General features: G+C 46.6%; 1 protein-coding gene, 1 non-coding gene and 2 pseudogenes across 3 annotated transcripts; 2 read left to right on the top strand and 2 right to left on the bottom strand.

Annotated features, from left to right (window-relative positions):
- Positions 1–3,575: 3,575 nt before the first annotated feature.
- Positions 3,576–6,975, bottom strand: LOC123164777 (triphosphate tunnel metalloenzyme 3). Of its 2 annotated transcripts, XR_006482621.1 has the most exons (3): positions 5,978–6,975; positions 4,127–4,176; positions 3,656–3,849 (listed from the first exon to the last, which is right to left on the bottom strand). XR_006482621.1 is itself a non-coding variant. In XM_044582344.1 (2 exons), exon 1 carries the CDS (start codon positions 6,618–6,620, stop codon positions 5,982–5,984), a length of 639 nt encoding a protein of 212 aa, XP_044438279.1. In that variant the 5' UTR covers positions 6,621–6,971; the 3' UTR covers positions 3,576–3,849; positions 5,978–5,981. The 2 variants fall into 2 exon arrangements, 1 of the variants encoding a protein (XP_044438279.1); XM_044582344.1 differs by lacking the exon at positions 4,127–4,176 and having other exon boundaries at positions 3,576–3,849; positions 5,978–6,971.
- A 3,795-nt stretch (positions 6,976–10,770) lies between these two features.
- On the top strand, positions 10,771–10,991 carry LOC123171798 (small nucleolar RNA U3). Its single transcript, XR_006485413.1, has one exon. It is a non-coding gene; the product is annotated as a small nucleolar RNA U3 (small nucleolar RNA).
- A 2,209-nt stretch (positions 10,992–13,200) lies between these two features.
- On the top strand, positions 13,201–13,349 carry LOC123171801 (uncharacterized; annotated as a pseudogene).
- A 1,224-nt stretch (positions 13,350–14,573) lies between these two features.
- On the bottom strand, positions 14,574–16,066 carry LOC123164776 (putative serpin-Z12; annotated as a pseudogene).
- Positions 16,067–22,769: the final 6,703 nt, after the last annotated feature.

The following is a 22,769-nucleotide window of genomic DNA, read 5'->3' as shown; positions in this document are numbered from 1 at the left end:
TTGGGTTGCTTGTAATGATGTTATTAGTTGAGTCGAGAATGATCTTGAACGAACCTGCCTTGCTAGCCGAGGTGATGACGTCGCACCGATCAATGAGTTCCTCCACCACGTCATCTTTCAGATCGGGGCAAGAATAACGGGGTCATTTCCGGCCTGTTCCCTCCATGGAGAAGACGATCGAACAATGGCCGAAGGAAAGGGTGAAGGCAAATGTAGGGAGGAAGAGCGTGCGACAGGAGTTCTAAATCGAGAGGGAAAGGCGAAGAGGCGGTGGACGGTTTCCACGGTACAAGGAGAGGCTAGTTGGGAGCGAACGGTTGCCACAGAGGTCACACACTGACGACAAGGCCGAGTGAACCGCATGCCGTATATCGCACACACCTTGATCTGGCTGCCCGTTTCTTTTGTGTTGCCTAATCACAAACAGTTCATCCGAGTGAACTGTATGATGTATATCGCACACGCCTTCATCTGGCTGCCCGTTTCTTTTGTGTTGCCTCATTGAAACAGTTAATTGAACTGAACCGTATGCCCTGCATCGCACACGCAACTAAAATCTAAACCGTGTTTGATGTATCCGTCATCGCAAACGTTTTGCACCTTTTTTGACGGGTTTTTTACACCACCGTTTGCGATTATTGCATCGCACACAGTTTCATCGAAGGGTCTCTGATCGTAGTGTCGCGTTAGTAGCATCCTGCAGTAGTGGGTATCTATGGCCCACTCGGTAATGCATCATCATACTGAGCTCAATGTGACTAAGGAGTTAGCCACGGGATCATGTGTTACGGAACGAGTAAAGAGACTTGCCGGTAACGGGATTGAACAAGGTATAGGGATACCGACGACCGAATCTCGGGCAAGTAACATACCGATGGACAAAGGGAATTGCATACGGGATTGATTGAATCCTCGACATCGTGGTTCATCCGATGAGATCATCGTGGAACATGTGGGAGCCAATATGAGTATCCAGATCCCGCTATTGGTTATTGGCCGGAGAGGTGTCTCGGTCATGTCTGCATGGTTCCCGAACCCGTAGGGTCTACACACTTAAGGTTTGGTGACGCTAGAGTTGTTATGGGAAATTGTATGTGGTTACCGAAAGTTGTTCGGAGTCCCGGATGAGATCCCGGACGTCACGAGGAGTTCCGGAATGGTCTGGAGGTGAATATTTATGTATGGGAAGTCCAGTTTCAGTTGCCAGAATAGTTTCGGGGTTTATCGGTATTGTACTGGGACCACCAAAAGGTGTCCGGGGGTTCACCGGGTGGGCCCACCTACTCTGGAGGACTTAGTGGGCTGAATACGGGTGGGGACCAGCCCCTTAGTGGGCTGGTGCGCCCCCCCCCCAAGGGACCAAGGCGCCTAGGGTTGGAAACCCTAGGGGAGGGGGCGCCTCCCACCTACTTGGGGGGCAAGTCTCCCCCTCCTGGCCGCCGCCCCCCTCTAGATGCATTTAGGGGGGCCGGCCCCCTCTCCCCTTCACCCTATAAATAGAGGGGGGTGGGAGGGCTGCCGCACCCTTCCCCTGGCGCAGCCCTCCCCCCTCCTACACCTCCTCCTCCTCTCGAACCCTGCCGGAGAACTACGAGCTCCACCACCACCACGTCGTCGTGCTGCCGGAGTTCTCCCTCAACTTCTCCTCCCCCTTGCTGGATCAAGAAGGAGGAGACGTACCCGGGCTGTACGTGTGTTGAACGCGGAGGCGCCGTCCGTTCGGCGCTTGGATCGGATCTTTCGCGATTTGAATCGCCGTGAGTACGACTCCATCAACCACGTTCTTGTAACGCTTCCGCTTAGCGATCTTTAAGAGTACGAAGATGCACTCCCTCTCTCTCGTTGCTAGCATCTCCTAGATTGATCTTGGTGACACGTAGAATTTTTTTGAATTATTACTACGTTCTCAATACTGCTGCCGCCGCGCGAGGAGCATAGGAAGTTGCCAGCGGATTCGAATCGCGGGTCCGGCTGTGCGCAGCAAGGCGACGGCAGCCCGAGGAGGTCGGGAGGTGAACTATTAAAGGCAAGCTGCCATCACATAATGTCACTTTATTTCATGGTGGGTCCTATAGGTAAACTAATGCAAGGCAGTCCAATCGCCACGTGAATCTCCACACACCGATGACATTCGCTCACGAGCTTCACCAGCGCGTGACGCAATCTCATTCGTTCAATCTGCCCAACGATCGCCACGTCGTTGCGTCCTTACGCCAGCGCAGGGGAAAGGACCGATGACTCCTCACCATTGCGACTGCTCCCTCCCCTCATGCAACAATGATGAAGGCACTCACAAAAAAAACAATGATGAAGGCGATGCCTCCTCGCTACTGTGGCTGCTCCTTGCACCGTCAACAGCTAGTCGTTATTCATGATTTTTTTTAAAGGTGATTACAAATTAAAGAAATCCATGTAATTTTAATAGGTGTTCACACATTTAAAAATTGTTCACCCTAGAAAATATTCATGGAATTCACCCATGTTTTCTAAATTTTCATGTAATTTTAACAAGTGTTCACACATTTAAAAATTATTCATGTGATTTAAAAAACGTTTTGAATTTTGAAAATATTCATGTAATAAAACATAAGTTTTTATGCATTTTTTAGAGACCATGCGCGTTATTTTACAAGGTGTTCATGTCTTTTTTTTCATTTTCAAATTGTTCATGAATTTTTAAAATGTGTTTCCAAATTAAAAAATCCATGTCATTCTAAAAAGTGTTCAGCATGTTAGAATATATTAATGTAATTTTAAATAATGTACACACTTTTTTTCAAAAATATTCATGTAATTTTAACATGTTTTCACGCATTTACAAATTATTTTAAAAAATGTTCATGTAACCAAAATAAGGTTATAAGTATTTTAAATAATGACCTTGTAATTTTAAAAGGTGTTCATATCTTTTCAAAAATGCTAATATAACTGTAAAAGTCCTTGCACATTATTCAAACTGTTATCCCTCCGATCATACTAAAACAGCGTCAATTAATTTAGATCGAAGGGAATAGTACATTTTTGTATATTTTAAATATTTTAAATGTAAATGAAATTAAAAATACAGAAAAGGAGAAAAAGAAAACCTAATCCTGATAAAATAAAATGAAAACCACATGAAAGCAGATCCCAGAAAACCAGCGAAAGCACGGTCGACAAAGTGCTGGCGTATGGGCCAGCGCACGAGCTGCCGCTAGTGGGCGAGCACTATGTATTGCTCGCAGTAAGTGGTATACAGTGTTTGTGCTGTTGGTTCATGGTTCGGTGGACAAACATTACAAACTGAGAAAATTTTGATGCGCTTCTTCTAAGGTCGAAATGAAAAACAAGCTTGTCCATCTCAGATGCATTTCAACATTTCCCCCACACATATCCAATTAATTCCTTCTTTGTGCGGCTACTCTACCAACCACAACACACCTACCTACCTCAAAGAAAGAACTCCAACTTGTTGGTAATCATTTTTTTTCTTTCTTCTCTTTCTCGAAAAGGAAAGTATATCGTATATTTCCTCTCACTGACACTGTCTACAAGTTTACAGCAACTCCATCGCATACAACGACGAACCAACAGAACAATAGCTTCTTCCTCCAACTTACAGAGGGTGGATTTGCAATGCGTTTTGACACGGATTAGCATCCTCCTCCTTTGGATGGGCAGATCGAGGGTGAGAGTGGATTCATCCTGGATGTCATAATCAGCCAGAGTACGCTCATCTTCAAGCTGCCCCCCATTGAAAACAAGGCGCTGCTGATCTTGGATCTTTGCCTTGACCACGTAGATGGTGTCAGATGGATCAACCTTGATGGTGATCGTCTTGCCGGCGAGGGTCTTGACGAAGATCTCCATCTGTTGAATGAGAGCAAAATTTTGACATAGTGTAGAACAACGGAGCTATAATTTTAACTAGTAAGAAATATTTTTCAGACTAATTAGAGGGATTAATTATTACTAATTAACAACAGGGATGAGACATTTGGTTCAGATCAGAACAATCAGAACGACCAGAGCATGTCATGAATATCTTAACATGAATTCGTCTTTCAGATACGACCCAACAGATTATCACTGCGAGCACCAGCAGAGATTAATAAATTAGCAAGATGTTAGACTGAAGTGAATGTACCTTGATGCTAGCTCGAGGAAGCGGAGGGTCATCGAGCATTCTTGCTTCGTCTGAAGCACGAGTAGAGAGAGATAAGTCGCTGAACTTACGCCCAGCCAATTTATAGCGGGTTTTTCCATCTACTTTTTGAAACATGTGTGGCGAAATGATTTCAAGCGACGCTTCGGGCTGGCAATTCAGACGACTCTTCGGTTCACTGTGTTAGGTAATAATCTTGACTCGTCTACTTTGAGTCAAGATGCAAAGTAAGTTAGGTTGATTAGTTGTCCGGCTGGCTGCACGCCCGTGGCTAGTCCGGTTCGTATTCCACTGTATGTCTTTCAGTCCAAGTAGCACACGTGCTAGGTTGCATGTACGTGTCCAGTTGAGATTGAGTCCTAGCAGCTTAGGAGGTCTAGTACGAGTAGGTTTAGGTTATTTGGGTCGTGGTTTGTGTCCATATGTAAGCACAGCTAGGGCGGCAGTTCATTGTAACACCGTGGTGAGAAAATCGGAAAAGAAAGATCGCACTAGTGGGAACAGCAGGGAAAACTTTCCTAAAGCAGGCATCACTACAGGTTTTGCACGAGTGAAACAACAACTGTTATCCCGTGCTATACTATCTGTTGAAATTATTGATACATGGTCTTCTCGTTCAACAGATGGGGATCTTTGTCGAGACCCTGATACGCAGGACAGTCATCGTTATGGCCGATCCGTCAGATACCGTCTACGATGTCAAGGCAAAGATCGAGGATCAACAACGGACTCACTCTAGCTGACTACGACATCAAAGGGATGCATCGACTCTCCACCTCGTTCTGCACATCCAGAGAATCTTCATCAAGAAGTTGACTGGTGAGACCCTCGTTCTCGAGGTTGAGAGCCCAGATACCATCGGGGATGTCAAAACAAAGATCCATGGTAAGGATGGTACCCTGGTGGACAAGCAGCGTCCTATCTTTCAAGGAAACTAGACCTGGAATTTTGCTGCACTGTATATGTCCAGCAAAACTGTTCATGTGTTTCCCAGATATACTGCAGTCAGCAGACAGTATACCTGTCTGCCCTGTTATCACTAAAGTCTAGCATCTTTATGGGTTAAAACTGATGGTTCAGATTAATACTGTGAAAGTTTTGTGCACCCAGGTGCAACAAGAGGAGGCAGCAACGCAAGTTGCAGTTTACCTAAGCGTCTACCAGGAAACAGTGGCAGCCTCACTATCAGCATTGGCACGACCGCGCAAGCAGTGGTGTCTTTTTGTGTTGAAGAGACCATCAAGGGAGAAGGCGAAGGATCGTGTCCGCACTACCCCAACAGCCCAGCTGCCTCCATGCTGTATCAGAACAAGAGAACGGCTGGTCTCCCATAGGTGGGTCAAGACAAGAAGCAGCTCATCAGGGAGGTGATGAAACTAAGGATGCGCCATTTGCAATCCGGAGAGCAGAATGACGCACATCAGACATTCAGTTTGTTCCTAGCCTAGATTGTTAGTCATGTACTCCCTCCGTAACTTAATATAAAACATTTTTTGATAGTCAAAAAACGTCTTATATTAAGTTACAGAGGGATAAGTGGACAGAAGAGATGAAATTTAGTCCTCTCCACAACCAGCCATACCAGCCCCACCTTCTTTCCAGCGGTTGTCCGACCATGCTCCAGGACAAGTTTATTTACGAGGATTGAAATGCAAACCCTTGTGTCGCTATGCTGCCACCCAAGATAGTATTCTTGGATGCAAGTTATCAAATACCAGAATGTAACAGAAGTAAACATTACATTTGTGAGATATGAAGTGCTAATGAAACACAAGTTTTATAGCAGCCACGGTTTAATCATCATTTGGGACATGGTAAAGACCAACAACAAACCTAGTCATGGAAGCAGCTTCCCGGCCATGAAGCACGCGAACTTATTGCTCCGGGAGTACTCATACGGCACCCCAGCCACCGTGAGCAGCCGCTCGAGGACCTCCTTGGCCTGGTCGGGCTCCGCGGTCTCGCACTCCAGCTCGTAGTTGGTGCCGAAATCGAAGTGCGTCTCGTCGAGCTCCAGCACGAGCCCCTGCCCCTCGCCCTCCCCGAGCTCATACACGCCGCGGGTGTTCCGGAACCCGCCGAGGCAGACGAACGGCGCTCTGTCCCCGCCGACGCCGTACTCGTCGGAGACGAGCCGGACGATGGGGGAGTCGACGGCGGCGAGGCGAGCGGGGTCGTCGAGGCAGGCGAGGGCGAGGGCGGGGTCGAGGGGCTCCTCGACCTCCTCGACGCGGCTGACGCCGGCGTGGATGCGCGGGCGGCGCTTGAGCGCGAGGACGGCGCGGGAGGGGGCGCGGTCGTCGGGGCCGTAGAGGCGGACGCGGAGCGCGGCGGTGGCGGCGGCGAGGGGCCGCGCGGGGGCGTCGAAGAAGACGTTGCGCTGGGCGTCGGTGCGGAGCAGGCGGGGCGCGAGGAAGGAGGAGAGGCGCCCGTGCGCGGCCGCGTCCGGGAGCCGGAGCTTGATCTCGACCTCCATGGGGGTGGGGGTGCGGCTAGGGCTGGGGGGGCGGGGGGTGGAGGCCGATGCGCTGGGCCTTGGAGGGCGCGGCGTCGGGCGGCGGGTGGAGGAGGCGGAGGAGCGGGTTGGAGATGGGGTTGGACGGGCGCGGGGTCGAGAGTGGGGTGGATTCGGCGGCGGACTTGGCGGCGGCGGCGGCGGCGGCGGCCTTGGAGCGGAGGTGCTCCTCGAGCTCGTCGCGGTCGGAGCTGCGGAGGTCGATGCGGGTGGGCTGGCGGCGCAGCATCGACGCCTGGATCTGGATGGGGATGGCCCTGTGGATTTGGGGTGCGGCGACTGCGAGCGGGCGAGGGTAGCGATCAGGGGAATGATTCGTGGACGCATTGGTCCGGTTGCATATCTATCCGGATCCTCTCCTTTGAGGTGCGCCGCGCGCGTGACATTCTAGTTTTGCATCCTGATACGTGACCAACACCATGACCGCAATAAGTCTCCTCTATTGTTGCCCCTTTGCACCGAACTCGGACAATTGCAACATGGGTCATGTTGCGCTTACTCATTGTAATATGGGTCATGTTGCAGTAAACATGGTCATGGTCTTGCAGGACCAACACTGCCGCATCCAACTTAATCATGGACAGAATCAGGATGAAAAGTTACAGTTTTAATCGTAGAGTAACATATGTAAACCCTCTGACCAGCCAACACAACATTCCTGATTTCACTTTTAGAGGCAACATCTTCATAGCATTCGTAGAGTATGCCCATGCAAGGATAAAATGATGCATTGTACGCCTTGTTGAACTCCTCTTTGCCTTCCTCGCTCAATTACTTGTTCCTTCAAGCATCCCCTGGTAAAAAGGGGGAAATTACACTGATAAGTAAAGATGAAAGGTGCCTGCAAAAAGAAAATTATGGCACCTTACCTTCTTTGAGATGGCCTTTGAGAATAATCCAACTCATCATCCATTCCTTGCTCTATGTATCTCCTAAACAGAGCCTCCGCAATGCTATGGACAGCGCCCAACAAAATTCATGGACACAAACGGGTTAGTTACAGTGCAAAATATAGTAGGCACCATAGAAGTCATGAAGAGGAAAATAGGTTCACCTCTTTCCCAAAGATATCACTCTTGTATTCCTTGTTCTAGAGTAGTAGCAAAGGAGAACGGGGATCCTAGTGCAACTGACCATCCAAGAGCAACAATTGTTGCCCTTCCATCAACAACCCAGTGCACCGACCATCCAAAAAGCAAATGCATGCAGGTGCTTAGTGCATAGCTGCATGTCTTCACACCAAACCGATAGTTGAGAAGTGTTCAAAATACCATACCAGGTGAACAGTAAAGCTAGCGTTGGTTCCAGCACCATTTACTTCTTTGCCCTGAACATACGGTCTCCAGACCGATGGGCCCCCTCCCTTTGGACATACAACAACCACACTGATGTTCTTTTGGAAATCATGGCCATGTGATTGTAAATGTCCAAGAATAAATTCATGAGATAAACAAAAAATACTGTTTGGTTTCATGTGAGAGAAGATTTTCTCATAGTTGTCTGCTTGCAAAAGGTAAATGAGAATTTTAGTTACAAGGATAGAATGAAGTGATGGCGGGACTCGACAAATGTATCATGCAGTGAATGATCAATACTCCCTCCGTATTAAAATATAAGATGTTTCTGTAGGCTAGTTTAGCCTACAAAAACGTCTTATATTTTGGTACAGAGGTTGTAGTATGCTCTAGACAGAGCATACAAGTTAAATTATTTAATTCAACCAACAGGATGCAAGGAAACATCATCCTGAACCTTAGCCTGATCTAAACAAACACTTGACAAAGGAAATCTTAAAATCATGCAGAAAGCCAGTGAGCATGATGCGCACCTTTGCAGAATCTGAGATCAACAGAAACATAAGATCACTGCGCTAAACTGTCTCCCATATGTCTCCCGATGCCCCGTTCTCCTTAGTGAATCTAGCTGCACGATTGCTTCCTCAAGAGATTTAGATCCTTTCCTGAGACAAATCTGAAAGCGAAAAGACAACTTATTGACCAACTGACATGATAGTCCAAAGTACATACCAAATGGGGTAGAATATCATCTGTCACATACTTTTCATATTCCAAGTTGTTCAATATCAAATGCCCACTTTAAGCAAGAACGTATGATAAACAGTACCCAATGCTAGTTATAAAGCCAAAGAAAACAATAAACAATAATTGTGGGTTTTCACTCAGGGCTGTACATCATCCGAACTCCTTTTGGCAATGTGATCTGTACATCATCTGCAAATTTGATTCAGTTCGTGTTACCTACCAATCTTTTTGCCTTTTCTCGGATTCCTTTGGGCAGTGCGATCTGTACCATCATCTGCAAAGTAGATTCAGTTGGTGTTAATTCCCTTGGCAGCTTCAAGTTCAGAGTGAAATCCATGAATGGATGATATGAGACACGGAGGTGAACCCTTGTTTCACTTAGTAGGATGACTTTGCAAGCTGCCAATTGAAACAGAGGTGAACCCTTGTTTCAACTGTCTGAAGATCATATAAGGCACATGAGTAAGATTGCTCTTGTATTCAGTCAGTCTCTTAGTGGTGGCACCAAAAATTGATGCTTCCTTTGACAGCAGAATTGACCGCGTGTGCAAAGTAACCACGATTCAGCCAGCGATTCTCTTACTACAAGTCCAGTGGATGATCGTCTGAAATTTGCCACCGCTGAGAGTGAGAGTAGTGGTGAGATGTTTCACTACTGAACAGGGAGAGAAAATTGACCAAGATGTCAAGGAACTAGTGGCTGAACAAGTATGCTCAGGAACGAAAAGGTGTACAGAGACTGATTTCTGCAGAACCTGAATACCTATTTCTTGCCCCGCAAAAAAAAAAAGAATACCTATTTCTTCACACACAAATTATTTTACATACATCTGTGTTACATCAAGTTGGTAAGCCAAATGCTCTATGGAAGACTAAGTAGAGCTCACCTTTCAACACTTTCCTGCACCTGCAGATTAATCCTTTGAAGAAGAGTTTGAAACATTATCCACAAAATCATGTCGCAGATTAATGCTAGAGGAGTGCTAGGAGCACTTAGCAAACTGCCAGCTGAAACAGAGGTGATCCCTTGCTTCTACTGTGTGAAGACCACACATGACACATGAGTAAGATGGGAGAAAGGAGTCTTTCCTATGCAACATGGCGCTTGTAGTAGCCAGATAAATAAATTTGACCGGAACGCTGAATCTTTGATTTTGAGAAGGAACTCTGCACCATTGATTTTGAGAAAACATTAGGTGGTTTTCCTACTGCAAGTAGTATGTTGAGAAAGAAAGGGAAATTTGTGTAGAGAATCCCGGCAGAGTAGTGTTACCTGAATAGCAACAACCGCAGCGGAGCATATGATCGTTATTAAAGTTCCATCGATCGAAAATTCAGCAAAGCACCAGTGGTCTAGTGGTAGAATAGTACCCTGCCACGGTACAGAACTGGGTTCGATTCCAATCGTGACTGAATCTTCTTCTAGCCAAAACTCGGAAAAGTTGTGATTTCCCAATGTGTTTGTGCAAGGGTACTGAGCCTGATTGTCTTGTGTGTGCCATTTTTCACTGCCATATGTATCCTGTTTTTCAGGTATAACTAGAAGCTCGCACACCCTGCAGAAGAAGAATAGAGCCCAGCCCCTTGTCGACCGACGGATTGACGCCTGTCGTGTCAGCTGTGTTTCAGGTTGTATAGATACTCACACTTGCGTCGTATTCATCAGCTTGGCAAGGCCTTGACGAGCGACATTATCCGTCGTCGATGTTCGCCGTCAGCGCTTCCTTTCACATGTTTTGTAGTGACTGACTTAGCCTGTTTCAGAGGTGTTGAGAAATTATAACTTGATGTTTTTTCTAAAAATAAACTATTCCTTACTGCAGATCAGACGTGGGCGCAGCATTTGCCATATATTTAAACTAGTTCAAAATCTCCACAGCTGAACATTTCTCTAATGGGCTGGGCTTTGCTCATTCTCGTGCCCTTGTACATGGGCCACTAACCTCCTTCCGTCCAAGCTCTGCCTAAGGAGGCGCTGCTGCATGTGCCTGCAATACTCAATTAGTCCCACCTCGCTAGTTTAAGGGACGCTGGAGTGGTTTATAAGGCGAGACACGGCTGGTTGTAGCACGACCTTACTTGAACAGGATCTGTTCTATAGGCTCGTACCGCTGCATCCTTTACCAATAAGGAGGCAAGCACTTCAGTCTGGTTGATGCATTCTCACCTCTGGGCTAGAGCGTGATTAACGGCCTGGATACTCCTGATGGGAGCTATACAACGGCTGTAGAGGATCGTTCCTGCCTGGCTCACACTGGTGCAGGGTGGCTCAGAGGTTGTCTGACAGACTACAACAATTCTTTTTTGCTTTTGCAACTCTAAGAAAACCATTTCTCCTTGATCAGACTACAAAAATTTGTTTGCTTTTGCAACTCTCTTTCTTATCTTGTGGCACCCAATTTTATTGGGAACTATGCATGATTCAGTTCTACTACAATGGATCTGGAATGCAGATACATTTTTCTTTTCAAACTTGTTTAACCGACAAATCTCCCTCCTTGATCATATTGGGAGAGGAAATTCTTCGTAGTGGTTTGGTTCTGATTGAGGCCGATTCAACGCCTTCATCCGACACGGCGTGCCATACTGCATCCATGTGTGTGAAGTAATCTAGATCCAGTTAGTCTCTACTGCCCAAGGTAATTGACTACAAGACCAGTAGATGAATCATCTGACAGTGAGGGTAGCAGTGAGATAATTTTACTATTGACCTGGGAGAGGAAATTGACCCAGATGGCATAAAACTCGCGGCTGGATAAATATGAAGAGACTGATTTCTGCAGGACTCATCTTCATAGGACCTGAATAAAAATTTCTCCACGCATAAATTATTTTACATAGATCTGTGTAACATGAAGCTAGCAACCCAAATGCTCTATGGAAGTCTGAGTTCAGCTCATCTTTCAACACTTTCCTGCATCCGTAAAGTAATCCTCTGAAGATGTGGTAACTCCTGGTAAAGCATGTTCCAGGAGACAAGAGTGGGTGTTGGTTTCCAAGAAAAAGAAGTTTTAGTGATTGCTTCCGTGAGTGTTTGAAACATATTAAAACAATCATATCCAATATTAATGCCAGGGCATAATTAGGAGTACTTAGCAAACTGGCAGCTGAAACAGAGGTGATCCCTTGCTTCTACTGTCTGAACTCTGAAGACCACACATGGCACATGAGCAAGATGGGAGGAAGAAGTTCTTCCTTAGCAACATGACGCGCGCGTGTATTCAGTCTGTCTCTAAGTAGTAGCCAGATAAAAAAAATGATGGGGACTCTGCACCTTTGACTTTGAGAAAACAGTAGGTTGTTTGCCTGCTGCAAGTATGTTCAGCAAGGAAATGTTGTGTAGAGAGTCGGCAATCTAGCTGTGGAATTCAGAACTAGACTTTCCTTTGATTGTGGAAGACTAAGTTCAGCTTATCTTTCCAACACTTTCATGCATCTGTACCTGATGCTTCAGGAGGTAAGAATGATTGTTGCTCTCCCAAAAAAATGGCTTGTTGATTGCTTGCTTAAGATTAATGGATGGTTCACGTTTTCTGGCCTGCCCATGCTATGCATCTCCTGCCATTCTTTTGTTGTACCGGAACATGAACATTCTTATGTATTCAGTTAGCCAGCGAGAGTATTAACCACATGACCAAGGAACAATACGGCTCCTGTCCTCTCCTCAACCACGGCAAATAAGAAGGGCCGATCCACCACAAAATCCACAAAATGCGGTGGTTCGTTTCCCTCAAACGCACTACCATTCAGTAGTACGACCGTGGCAGCAGAGGCCATGGTGCCTTGCTCGTCCACCTCGATGGTGGCCTTATGGTACACCCCGGCGATGGAGAGCCACCCATGCCCGTGCCCGCCGCTGACCATGCCTGAGAAATCGGCAAGTCGCCACCTTCGAAAGCCCTGGTGCCACCATGTTCAGGCTGGCAGTTTTTGCATGCCTCGGAGCTTCGGCTTGCCTGAGCGTCGCCGAATGGAGGTTGCAACAAGTAGTGTTCAAACAGAAAGATACTGTATATGCCACCAAAGTACTATACCAAACAAGTGTATGTTCTGTCTGTGTGTGATGTCTCCAATCTGGCAGTGTGTAGTCTTGCTACTTCTAATGGCCAACAGCAATTTAATTTGGAAAAGAAAAAAAGAGTAGGTGTCACTGAAAAAAGGTAAGAATTTACTATTTTACATAAATGTAAATGAAAAGTATAGGCCATGCAGCAGTAGATATTAAACCGCTTCAATACCTCCAGACTCCACAGCTGATGCAACGAAAATGGAAAGAGGACAACGAGATCATAAATAATTCAAATTCGCAAAAAAAAGATCATAAATAATTCCTCACATGGGCTGGGCTTTGATCATGGGCCATGATCCGGGTACCCTTCCAGCCGTTCCATGCTCTGGCTGAGTAGGCGCTGCTGCATGGCTGCTTTCTAATTAGCCCCACCTCGCTAGTTTAGGCAACTGTAAACCAGTTTATAAGGCGAGACACGACTTAACATAGCATGACCTTACTTGAACAGGATCTGTTCTATAGGCTCGTACCGCTGCATCCTTTACCAATATATAAGGAGGCAAGCACTTTAGTCTGGTGGATGCAATCTGACCTCTGGGCCAGAGCGTGATTAATGGCCTGGAATTCACCTGATGGGCAGCTTCAGGTTCAGGGTGAAATCCATGGATTAATCATCTGAATTAGCTAACTTTCAGGAACCTATGAAGGCTGGGCTGCAGTAATCCTTTGAAGATGCTCCAGTGTGTGATGATGTTCACAAAAGAAGATTAACGGCTTGCTTTAAGAGTTTGAATTATTATCCAAAAGATCAAGTCCCAGACTAATGCCAGGGCTTTGCAAACTGGCAACTGAAACAGAGGTGACGGGTGGAACAAATGCCAGGCAGAACCTGATATACCTGTCCAGGTGAGTTCGCCATCGATATGTGCAGAGATCACTGAATTGGCAGTACGCCTGCTCAGGCAGAAGCAAGTGGAACAAATCTCTCCAGCACTGTCTTTGTAGAATAAGCAGTACATGAGGATCCAACAGTACAAAGTACAACAGTCGATCAGTAATCAGCAAACCCTCTTGGGGATGCAGAGGTTCTCTCGTTCCCCGGTCACGGTGGACGTACGCCGCGGTGTGCGCCTCCATGCTTGTTTCAGCGAATGTAGAGTCCAGCACTCATACCTGATGGATGTTGGCTTGGCTGCAAAAGGATGTCGAGGCTTCCATTCATGATCTCTACAATCACCCACTTGGCTACAAAATTCTTCTTAAACCTGTTCTCTTTTTGAATTTTTTTAACCACACAAACTCTCTTAACCACACATCTGAAACTATATATGATGTAGGACTCATCTTCATATATAGGACCTGAATAAATATTTCTCCACACAGAAACTATTTTACACCGCAGACGACATCTGTGTTACATGAAGCTGGTAACCCAAATGCTCTATGGAAGACTAAGTTCAGCTATCTTTCAACACTTTCCTGCATCTGTAAACTAATCCTTTGAAGAAAATCATGTCCCAGATTAATGCCGGAGTACTTAGCAAACGGAGGTGATCCTTCTACTGAACACACCAGTAAGTTGAGAAAACAGTAGGTGGTTTGCCTATACATGTTCAGGAAGGAAAATGTGTATAGAGACAGAGAGTCCCAGCAATGTATTGCTACATCATATATAGCGAGTGTTGCACTCCCAAAAAAAGGCTTGTTGATTGCTTGCTTAAGATCAATGCCAGGGCATAATTAGTAGTTTTCTGAACTGCACATGATTTGCTTCTTTGGTTGGGTTTCTGAGTTCCTGGACATGAATCCGGTTCACAAGGCTGAACCAAACAAACCATTTAACTACTACTCCTTCCGCTCGGTTCAAATTTGAACTAAAACCACACCACTTGGTTCCACATGTTCAATTATCCATTGCACAATCAAAGGTTTATACATGTATTACAGAATCATTATGTATATTCAGTTAGCCCGCGAGAGGATTGACCACATGACCAAGGAACAATACGGCTCCTGTCCCCTCCTCAACCACGGCAAATAAGAAGGGCCGATCCGCCACAAAGTCCACCAAATGCGGTGGTTCCCTTTCCTCAAGCGCACTACCTTCCATGAGTACGACGACCGTGGCAGCAGCGGCCGTGGTGCCTTGCTCGTCCACCTCGATGGTGGCCTTATGATACACCCCGGTGATGGAGAGCCCATCCCCGCCGCTCACCATGCCTGAGAAGTCACCGCCTTTGAAAGCCCTGGTGACACCAAGCTTTTGCATGTCGGACGACGCCTCGAACTCGAACGTGAACTTAAACTTGGGCACCATGAACCGCCCGACTGGAACCTCCTCCACCGGCGTGTGCCTTGTTGTAGAGATCGGCGAGACTGAGAGTGCCGCTGTCCGGGAGAAGAATAAGCATGTAGAATGCATCAGCTTGACGCGACACGTCGTTCTTGTAGGGAAGCTTGAGGGCCCTGAAGCCCGGGTAGAGCGCGATGTACTGTGACCGGCCTGTCGTCATGGACGGCGCGCCCACGGTGGTGCCGCCTGGGACGTGGAACGGCGCGGTGAAGAGGTCGAACGGGTGAGACCACGCTCCTTTGAAGTAGAGCGCGTTGGCGAGCACGACCGCCGTGGACGAGTCGACGGAGCCGGGAGGGAGGATGTCGCGTATGAGTTGTTTCGTCGCGTCCGCCACGTAGGCGTTCACGCGCAGCCTCGCCTGCTCGGCCCCCGACACGAAGTCCACGGATTCCGCAGTGGCGGCGTACCGCGACGCGCCGGTGGCCGTGAACTCCGGCCTGAGCGTCAGCCTCCGGTCGACCCACACGCCGCAGGCGAAGGACGTTTGCGCTAGGCCGTTGAGCCTGCCAACGAGCTCGTTCGCCGGCGCGTGGTGCAGCTCGTGGAGCGACGCTGCCCCGAGGAACCGCAGGAGCTCCCTACGCGTGTCGCCCCGCGCGCCGGTGGCCACCATGGCGAGCGCCGCGTGGATGGACAGCGGCGAGAAGACCAAGTTGCTCCCCGTGCCGGCTGCCGCACGAACGCCGACCTCCCTGGCGAGAGGCAGGCACGACGCGTGGCTGCCTTCCGCATGGTCGGCTCCAGGACCAGGAGGCGCCGCGGCGAACAGGGCCGAGCAGAGGTGCCATGCGGCGAACAGGGCCGAGCAGAGGAGGACGGCCTTCCCGAAGCGCGAAATGGGAATGGCTGCACTTCGCCGTGGGTTCGCGCCGTCGCGGTGCGATTCAGACAGCATCCTGCTGGTGTCCATCGATCGATCAGATGTTGAAGACGATGGGGGAGGAGGACAAGAGCCGGCGGCGGCGGCGGCTTGTCCGTGCGGGTTAGGGTTAGCGGGACAATTGACGAATGGGCTACTGGACAACCGGGACTTGGAGTTGGGCTGTATTTTAAATTAAATGGCCCGCGTAAATGCATGCAACATTCTAAGAAGTTTCTCAAAAAAAAAAATCTAAAAAGTTTTTATAAGTAAATAGTGCCTATATTAGCCACCTAAATTCCATGATTGAGTTCTGCTTTGCACCTGCATAATTGACAATGGGGACGGAGCTAAATTTCTGCAACACCAATCTATGCACTATATTAAGCTATGCATTAATAAATTTAAATATTATTTAAGTTTACATGTACTTCATTTTACTTGATTTATGAAATTCACAAATGGTCTTTGTTTATACGTAAATGTTTAGGGTTGGCTCTAAATGTAAATTGGAACAGACCACTTGAATCCGGTCACTTGTTAATCGGTACCTTGCACTAGTAAAAGAAAAAGAGCATCGGAATGATGCCCTCGGAAGCCGTTGTGACCAAGCAGAATGATGCCTGATTATGTACTAGTTTTGAGATTTTAAGGTTTATGAATTCATTATTTAGAAAGGAAAAAAAATACTACTTTACATAATGTATAGGGAAATCCATAATTTAATTTGAATCATGGTCATTGTTTGATTATCTTCATCGGGGTGCTTTCAAGCTTGCAAGCCTCCAAGCTCCACCACACCGTTGTGCGTCGGCGGCAGCCGAAGGACACAGCCATCAATGTCGTGCCGGTCCAGATCTAAACCATGCCGGCGGCAGGGACCATGTCCACGCGGCTGGATGTTGTGGCCGAACTCCGCTTAGATCGGGGAAGAGCTGCGGGAAGGAGGCCCAGCCAAGACGGTGGCGACTTTGCAAGGCACACACGAGCGGCGAGATCCAATTGAGAGATGACTATGGGAGTAGACGTGCGAGTTGGAGAGCTCCCGCCACCGCCGACCACCGCGATGGGCTTTGCCCCGGCAGCCTCGGCCAACGGCGTCGAGTGGGAGAGGGTGTAGAGGAAGGCTAGAATGGCGACGGCGGTTGTGCCGCCCAAGTCGCCCGCATGACAACGTGGGGGCCTTTCGCGAGTTGGGTTGGGACGATGCTCCTCACTCGGGCTCTATGCATGAATATCAATGTCCAGCACACATACTTTGCTACAACAGTGTGATGAAGTGAGCAGCTAGTATGTAGGAACGATGCAGTAGGAAGCATGTAAATCGATTGACAAAATGTTTTGTTAGCCGACTGGCCCAAATAGAAAAACCAATCAACCTGTTGCTTTGGTCCTCTACTGGTATTGATTCTTTACACTATTGCATCTTTTGGAAATCTGGACTAGCTCATTCCCAATCTCCCGTTTCATAACCAGGACGGGGCCTGACTGCTGGAATTTTATCTATTTATGGGCCAGCCCAATGACAATTTTAAAAATTCCTAATAAATCCTAGAGGCCCACTTAGCCCATCTGTGCAAGGCAAAGGGCACTACTAAAGTTTAGTCCCACATTACTAGTTTAGAGGGAGTTGGACCTCTTTATAAGGGAGGTTCTTTCCCCACATGTATGAGCATGAGAACAAGAGGGACATCCACGCGCGCTCCTCCTCCGCCGCGCCGCGCCGCGGTTCTTTCTGTCTACAGTTCTTGGCTCTAGTTTCTGCCCTACATATGTTAGATTCTATGTCGTATAAGCAACTTCATCTAGTGTCTGTTCTAGATGTGTTTAGCTCAAATTCATATATGCAGACGCTGTTTACCTTCTCTCTGTCAGATTGCATGACTTGCTTTATATTTGCTATGTTAGTCATGCTTTATCTAGTATTTCCGTTAGCAAAATTATTTGGTAAATTGCTCATATTTCCAACAATCCAAAAACCTTATTATAGGCAATTTACCCCAAGTGGTTTTGCTGCTTCCATGAGACCTCCTATGTTTGAGGGTATCCACTATAAGAGGTGGCGCGTGAGAACAGTCTTATGGTTTCAAACCATGAGTTGCTATGACGCCACTCTTGGCAAACCTGAAGGGGAGCTTGATGCTCAACAGGCACAAGCTTTTCAGAAAATGGATACTCTGTTTAAGGCTGCTCTCTTGAGTGTTCTTGGTGAGAATATAGTTGATGCTTATGCGTCAATTGATAATGGAAAAGATATGTGGGATGCACTCGAGGCCAAGTTTGGGGTCTCGGATGCTGGCACTGGGCTGTACATCATGGAGCAATTCTATGATTATAGGATGACTGAAGAGCGCTCCATGGTTGAGCAAGCTTATGAGATACAGTCATTTGCTAGAGAACTTGAGCACTTCAGTTGTATGCTACCGGACAAGTTTGTTGCCGGAGGTATCATCAATAAGCTTTCTCCTTCATGGAGGAACTTTTCTACTTTACTGAAGCATAAGAGGCAGGAGCTTTCCATTCTGGATCTCATTGACACTCTTGATGTGGAAGAAAAGGCGAGAGCAAAGGACACACGTGCTCGAGGTATTGAGGGAGGATCTAGTGCCAATCTGGTACAGAAGAAGAACTTCCAGCCCCACAAGTTCAAGAACAAGGGCAAGTTTGATGGTAAAGAAAAGTTTGATGGGAAGAACAAGGCTGTGCAACACACGAACTTCAAGAAGAAGAATGACAAGAAGAAAGGTGCTTGTCATGTGTGTGGAGATCCTGATCATTGGGCTCCTAGTTGCCCTAATCGCTATGACAAGCGTCATCCTGGGAAAGGCGGCAAGACCGCTAATGTTGTCATTGGAGACACTGACATGAAGGATGCTGGGTATGGTATATTTCCCACTATTCTTTCAGTATGCCATTCTCCTGATTGGCTGATTGACACGGGTGCTAATTTGCATGTATGCGGTGATATTTCCACGTTTTCGTCTTATCAGACCGCAGGGACTTCAACCATGCTGATGGGCAACGGTTCAAGTGCTTCTGTTCATGGTGTTGGCATGGTCGATCTGAAGTTTACTTCAGGGAAGATCGTGTGGCTGAAGAACGTGCATTATGTCCCCTCCGTCAATAAAAATCTGGTTAGCGGATCTCTTCTGTGTAGAGATGGCTACAAGCTTGTCTTTGAGTCGAATAAATTTATAATATCCAAGTATGGAACCTTTGTTGGTAAAGGCTATGAGTCAGGAGGCTTGTTTCGTTTATCCTTATCAGACGTTTGCAATAAAGTTGTTAATCATATTTGCAACAATAGTGAATCAAATGTGTGGCATTCACGTCTTTGTCATGTTAACTTTGGTTGCATGTCGCGACTAGCGAAGTTGAACTTAATCCCTAGTTTCACCACTGTCAAGGGATCCAAGTGTCAAGTGTGTGTGCAAGCTAAGCAACCTCATAAGTCTTATGTGACTGCGGAAACGAGAAATCTTGCACCACTAGAACTCATACATTCAGATCTATGTGAAATGAATGGTGTTTTGACAAAAGGTGGAAAGAAATATTTCATGACGTTAATTGATGACTCCACTAGATACTGCCGTGTGTATCTTCTGAAATCTAAGGATGAGGCTTTGAATTTTTTCAAGATCTATAAACCTGAAGTGGAAAACCAAATTGATCGGAAAATCAAGAGGCTTAGGTCCGACCGTGGTGGAGAGTATTTTTCCAATGAATTTGATGCTTTTTGTGCGGAACATGGTATAATCCATGAGAGGACGCCTCCCTATTCACCTCAGTCAAATGGGGTAGCCGAAAGAAAGAACCGTACTCTAACTGATTTGGTTAACGCCATGTTAGACACATCGGGTCTCTCCAAGGCATGGTGGGGGGAGGCGATATTGACTGCATGTCATGTCCTAAACCGAGTTCCCACAAATAATAAAGAAATAACTCCATTCGAGGAATGGGAGAAGAAAAGATTAAAACTCTCTTATCTACGAACATGGGGTTGTTTGGCGAAAGTCAATGTGCCAATTCCAAAGAAGCGGAAGCTTGGACAAAAAACCATGGATTGTGTTTTCCTGGGATATGCTTTTCATAGCATTAGTTATAGATTCTTGGTTGTAAAATCTGAGGTACCTGACATGCATGTCGGTACGATCATGGAGTCGAATGATGCGACTTTCTTTGAAGATATCTTTCCCATGAAGGATATGGCTACCTCATCTAATCAGGAGATACCTAGTTCATCGAATCAGGAACTAGTTACAATTACTGAACCTGCCATTTCGATGGAACACTTTGAAAAGCCTGTGGAGGAGAACAATGAAGTTCCTACTAGGAGCAAGAGACAGAGGACTGCAAAGTCCTTTGGTGATGATTTTCTTGCGTATCTCATAGATGACACTCCCAGTTCTATTTCAGAGGCCTATGCATCTGAAGATGCTGACTACTGGAAGGAAGCAGTCCGTAGTGAGATGGATTCCATCTTGGCAAATGAAACTTGGGAGATAACTGAGCGTCCTTATGGGTGCAAACCTATAGGGTGCAAATGGGTATTCAAGAAGAAGCTTAGGCCTGATGGTACTATAGAAAAGTACAAGGCACGGCTCGTGGCCAAGGGTTATACCCAAAAGGAAGGTGAAGACTTCTTTGATACCTACTCACCTGTGGCTCGACTGACCACTATACGAGTTCTACTTTCACTAGCTGCCTCGCATGGTCTTCTCGTTCATCAAATGGATGTTAAGACTGCTTTCCTAAATGGAGAGTTGGACGAGGAAATTTATATGGAACAACCAGATGGGTTTGTACTAGATGGTCAGGAAAGAAAAGTGTGCAAGTTGCTGAAGTCTTTGTATGGACTTAAGCAAGCACCCAAACAGTGGCATGAGAAGTTTGAAAGAACTTTAACAGCTGCAGGCTTTGTTGTAAACGAAGCTGACAAATGTGTGTACTATCGCCATGGTGGGGGCGAGGGAGTTATCCTTTGCTTGTATGTTGACGACATACTGATTTTCCGAACAAATCTGAATGTTATTAAGGAGGTCAAGGATTTTCTATCTCGTTGTGTTGAGATGAAAGATTTAGGAGTGGCTGATGTCATTCTGAACATCAAGTTGTTGAGACGATGATGGTGGGATCACATTGCTTCAATCTCACTATGTGGAAAAGATCTTGAGTCGCTTTGGCTACAGTGACTGCAAGCCCTCTCCAACACCATATGATGCTAGTGTGTTGCTTCGAAAGAATCGAAGAATTGCTAGAGACCAATTAAAGTATTCTCAGATTATTGGCTCGCTTATGTACTTAGCCAGTGCTACAAGACCTGACATCTTTTTTGCTGTTAGCAAACTGAGTCGGTTTGTCTCAAAACCAGGAGATGTGCATTGGAAAGCTCTAGAGAGAGTTTTGCGTTATTTGAAAGGCACTGCGAATTATAGAATTCACTACACCGGGCACCCAAAGGTGCTTGAAGGGTATAGTGACTCAAACTGGATCTCATATGCTGATGAGATAAAGGCCACGAGCGGTTATGTATTCACTCATGGAGGTGGCGCTGTTTCTTGGAAGTCTTGCAAGCAGACCATCTTAATAAGGTCAACAATGGAAGCAGAACTCACAGCACTAGATATAGCTACGGTCGAAGCAGATTGGCTTCGTCGGCTCTTGAATGACTTGCCGGTTGTTGAGAAACCTGTACCAGGTATTCTTATGAACTGCGGCAATCAAACTGTGATCACGAAAGTGAGCAGCTCAAAGGATAACATGAAGTCGTCAAGACACGTTCAGAGAAGGTTAAAGTCTGTCAGAAAAATGAGAAACTCCGGAGTTATTGCATTGGATTATATCCAAACGTCTAAAAATCTGGCAGATCCTTTTACTAAGGGTCTATCACGTAATGTGATAGACAATGCATCGAGGGAGATGGATATGAGACCCACAATATGAGTTGTTCACAGTGGTAACCTATTCTTTGTGATTGGAGACCCGTGAATTAGATGTGGAAGACAAGCTATTGATCAACTGAGAGGGGAGTATCCTTACTATTAACAATACCACTCCATGAAGATGCAATACTCCCCTAAAACTGCATGGCAGGTTGATGTATATCTTAATGTGTTCTAAGTGGCTCATTTAAGCAGAGATGTTGTCCTGTAGAACATCTTTTGAAGAACACACCTATATGAGTCTGATTGTTAAACGTCGCAATCTATGAGAGTAGGGTTCTCTCTAGTAAACTCATGAAAGGTCTCGGAGTATGACGCATAAGCTCCACCCGCGGGGAAGACCCACGGTAGCCACGTATCGGTCAAGGCTTTATGTGAAGCTAGATTCGCAGAAAACTTGCAGTTCAAGGCCCAGTCCACTGTTCAAGTTGCTTACTAGTGTAGCATAGAGTTCTAGGTGGAAGTTCAACTTAACAGTCTCCACTTCAGCACCGGTATATAAAACAGTGTTTTGGAACTAAAGGCAAATTCTATGTGCCTCTAGGATCTGGTGGGGGATTGCTGGAATTTTATCTATTTATGGGCCAGCCCAATAACAATTTCAGAAATTCCTAATAAATCCTAGAGGCCCACTTAGCCCATCCGTGCAAGGCAAGGGACAATACTAAAGTTTAGTCCCAGATTGCTAGTTTAGAGGGTGTTCTTTCCCCACATGTATGAGCATGAGAACAAGAGGGACATCCACGCGCGCTCCTCCTCCGCCGCCCGCCTCGCCACGCCACGCCACGCCACGCCTCGTCACGATGCGCTGCGGGTTGCGGGAATGAGCCGAGCCGATGTCTAAATTTTTGCCACGCACTACGGGTATACGAAAGGTCACTCGGGAGCTGGAAAGTTTTTGC

The sequence above is a fragment of the Triticum aestivum genome, chromosome 7D, assembly GCF_018294505.1.
Source record: "Triticum aestivum cultivar Chinese Spring chromosome 7D, IWGSC CS RefSeq v2.1, whole genome shotgun sequence".
Classification (NCBI taxonomy): Eukaryota; Viridiplantae; Streptophyta; class Magnoliopsida; order Poales; family Poaceae; genus Triticum; species Triticum aestivum.
The sequence above is the reverse complement of the archived record's forward strand: the minus strand, read 5'-3'. Positions and strand labels throughout refer to the sequence as shown.

What these genes read in the sequence shown, in the direction of transcription:
- LOC123164777 (XM_044582344.1), bottom strand. Translation starts at nt 6,620, where the DNA reads ATGGAGGTCGAGATCAAGCTCCGGCTCCCGGACGCGGCCGCGCACGGG.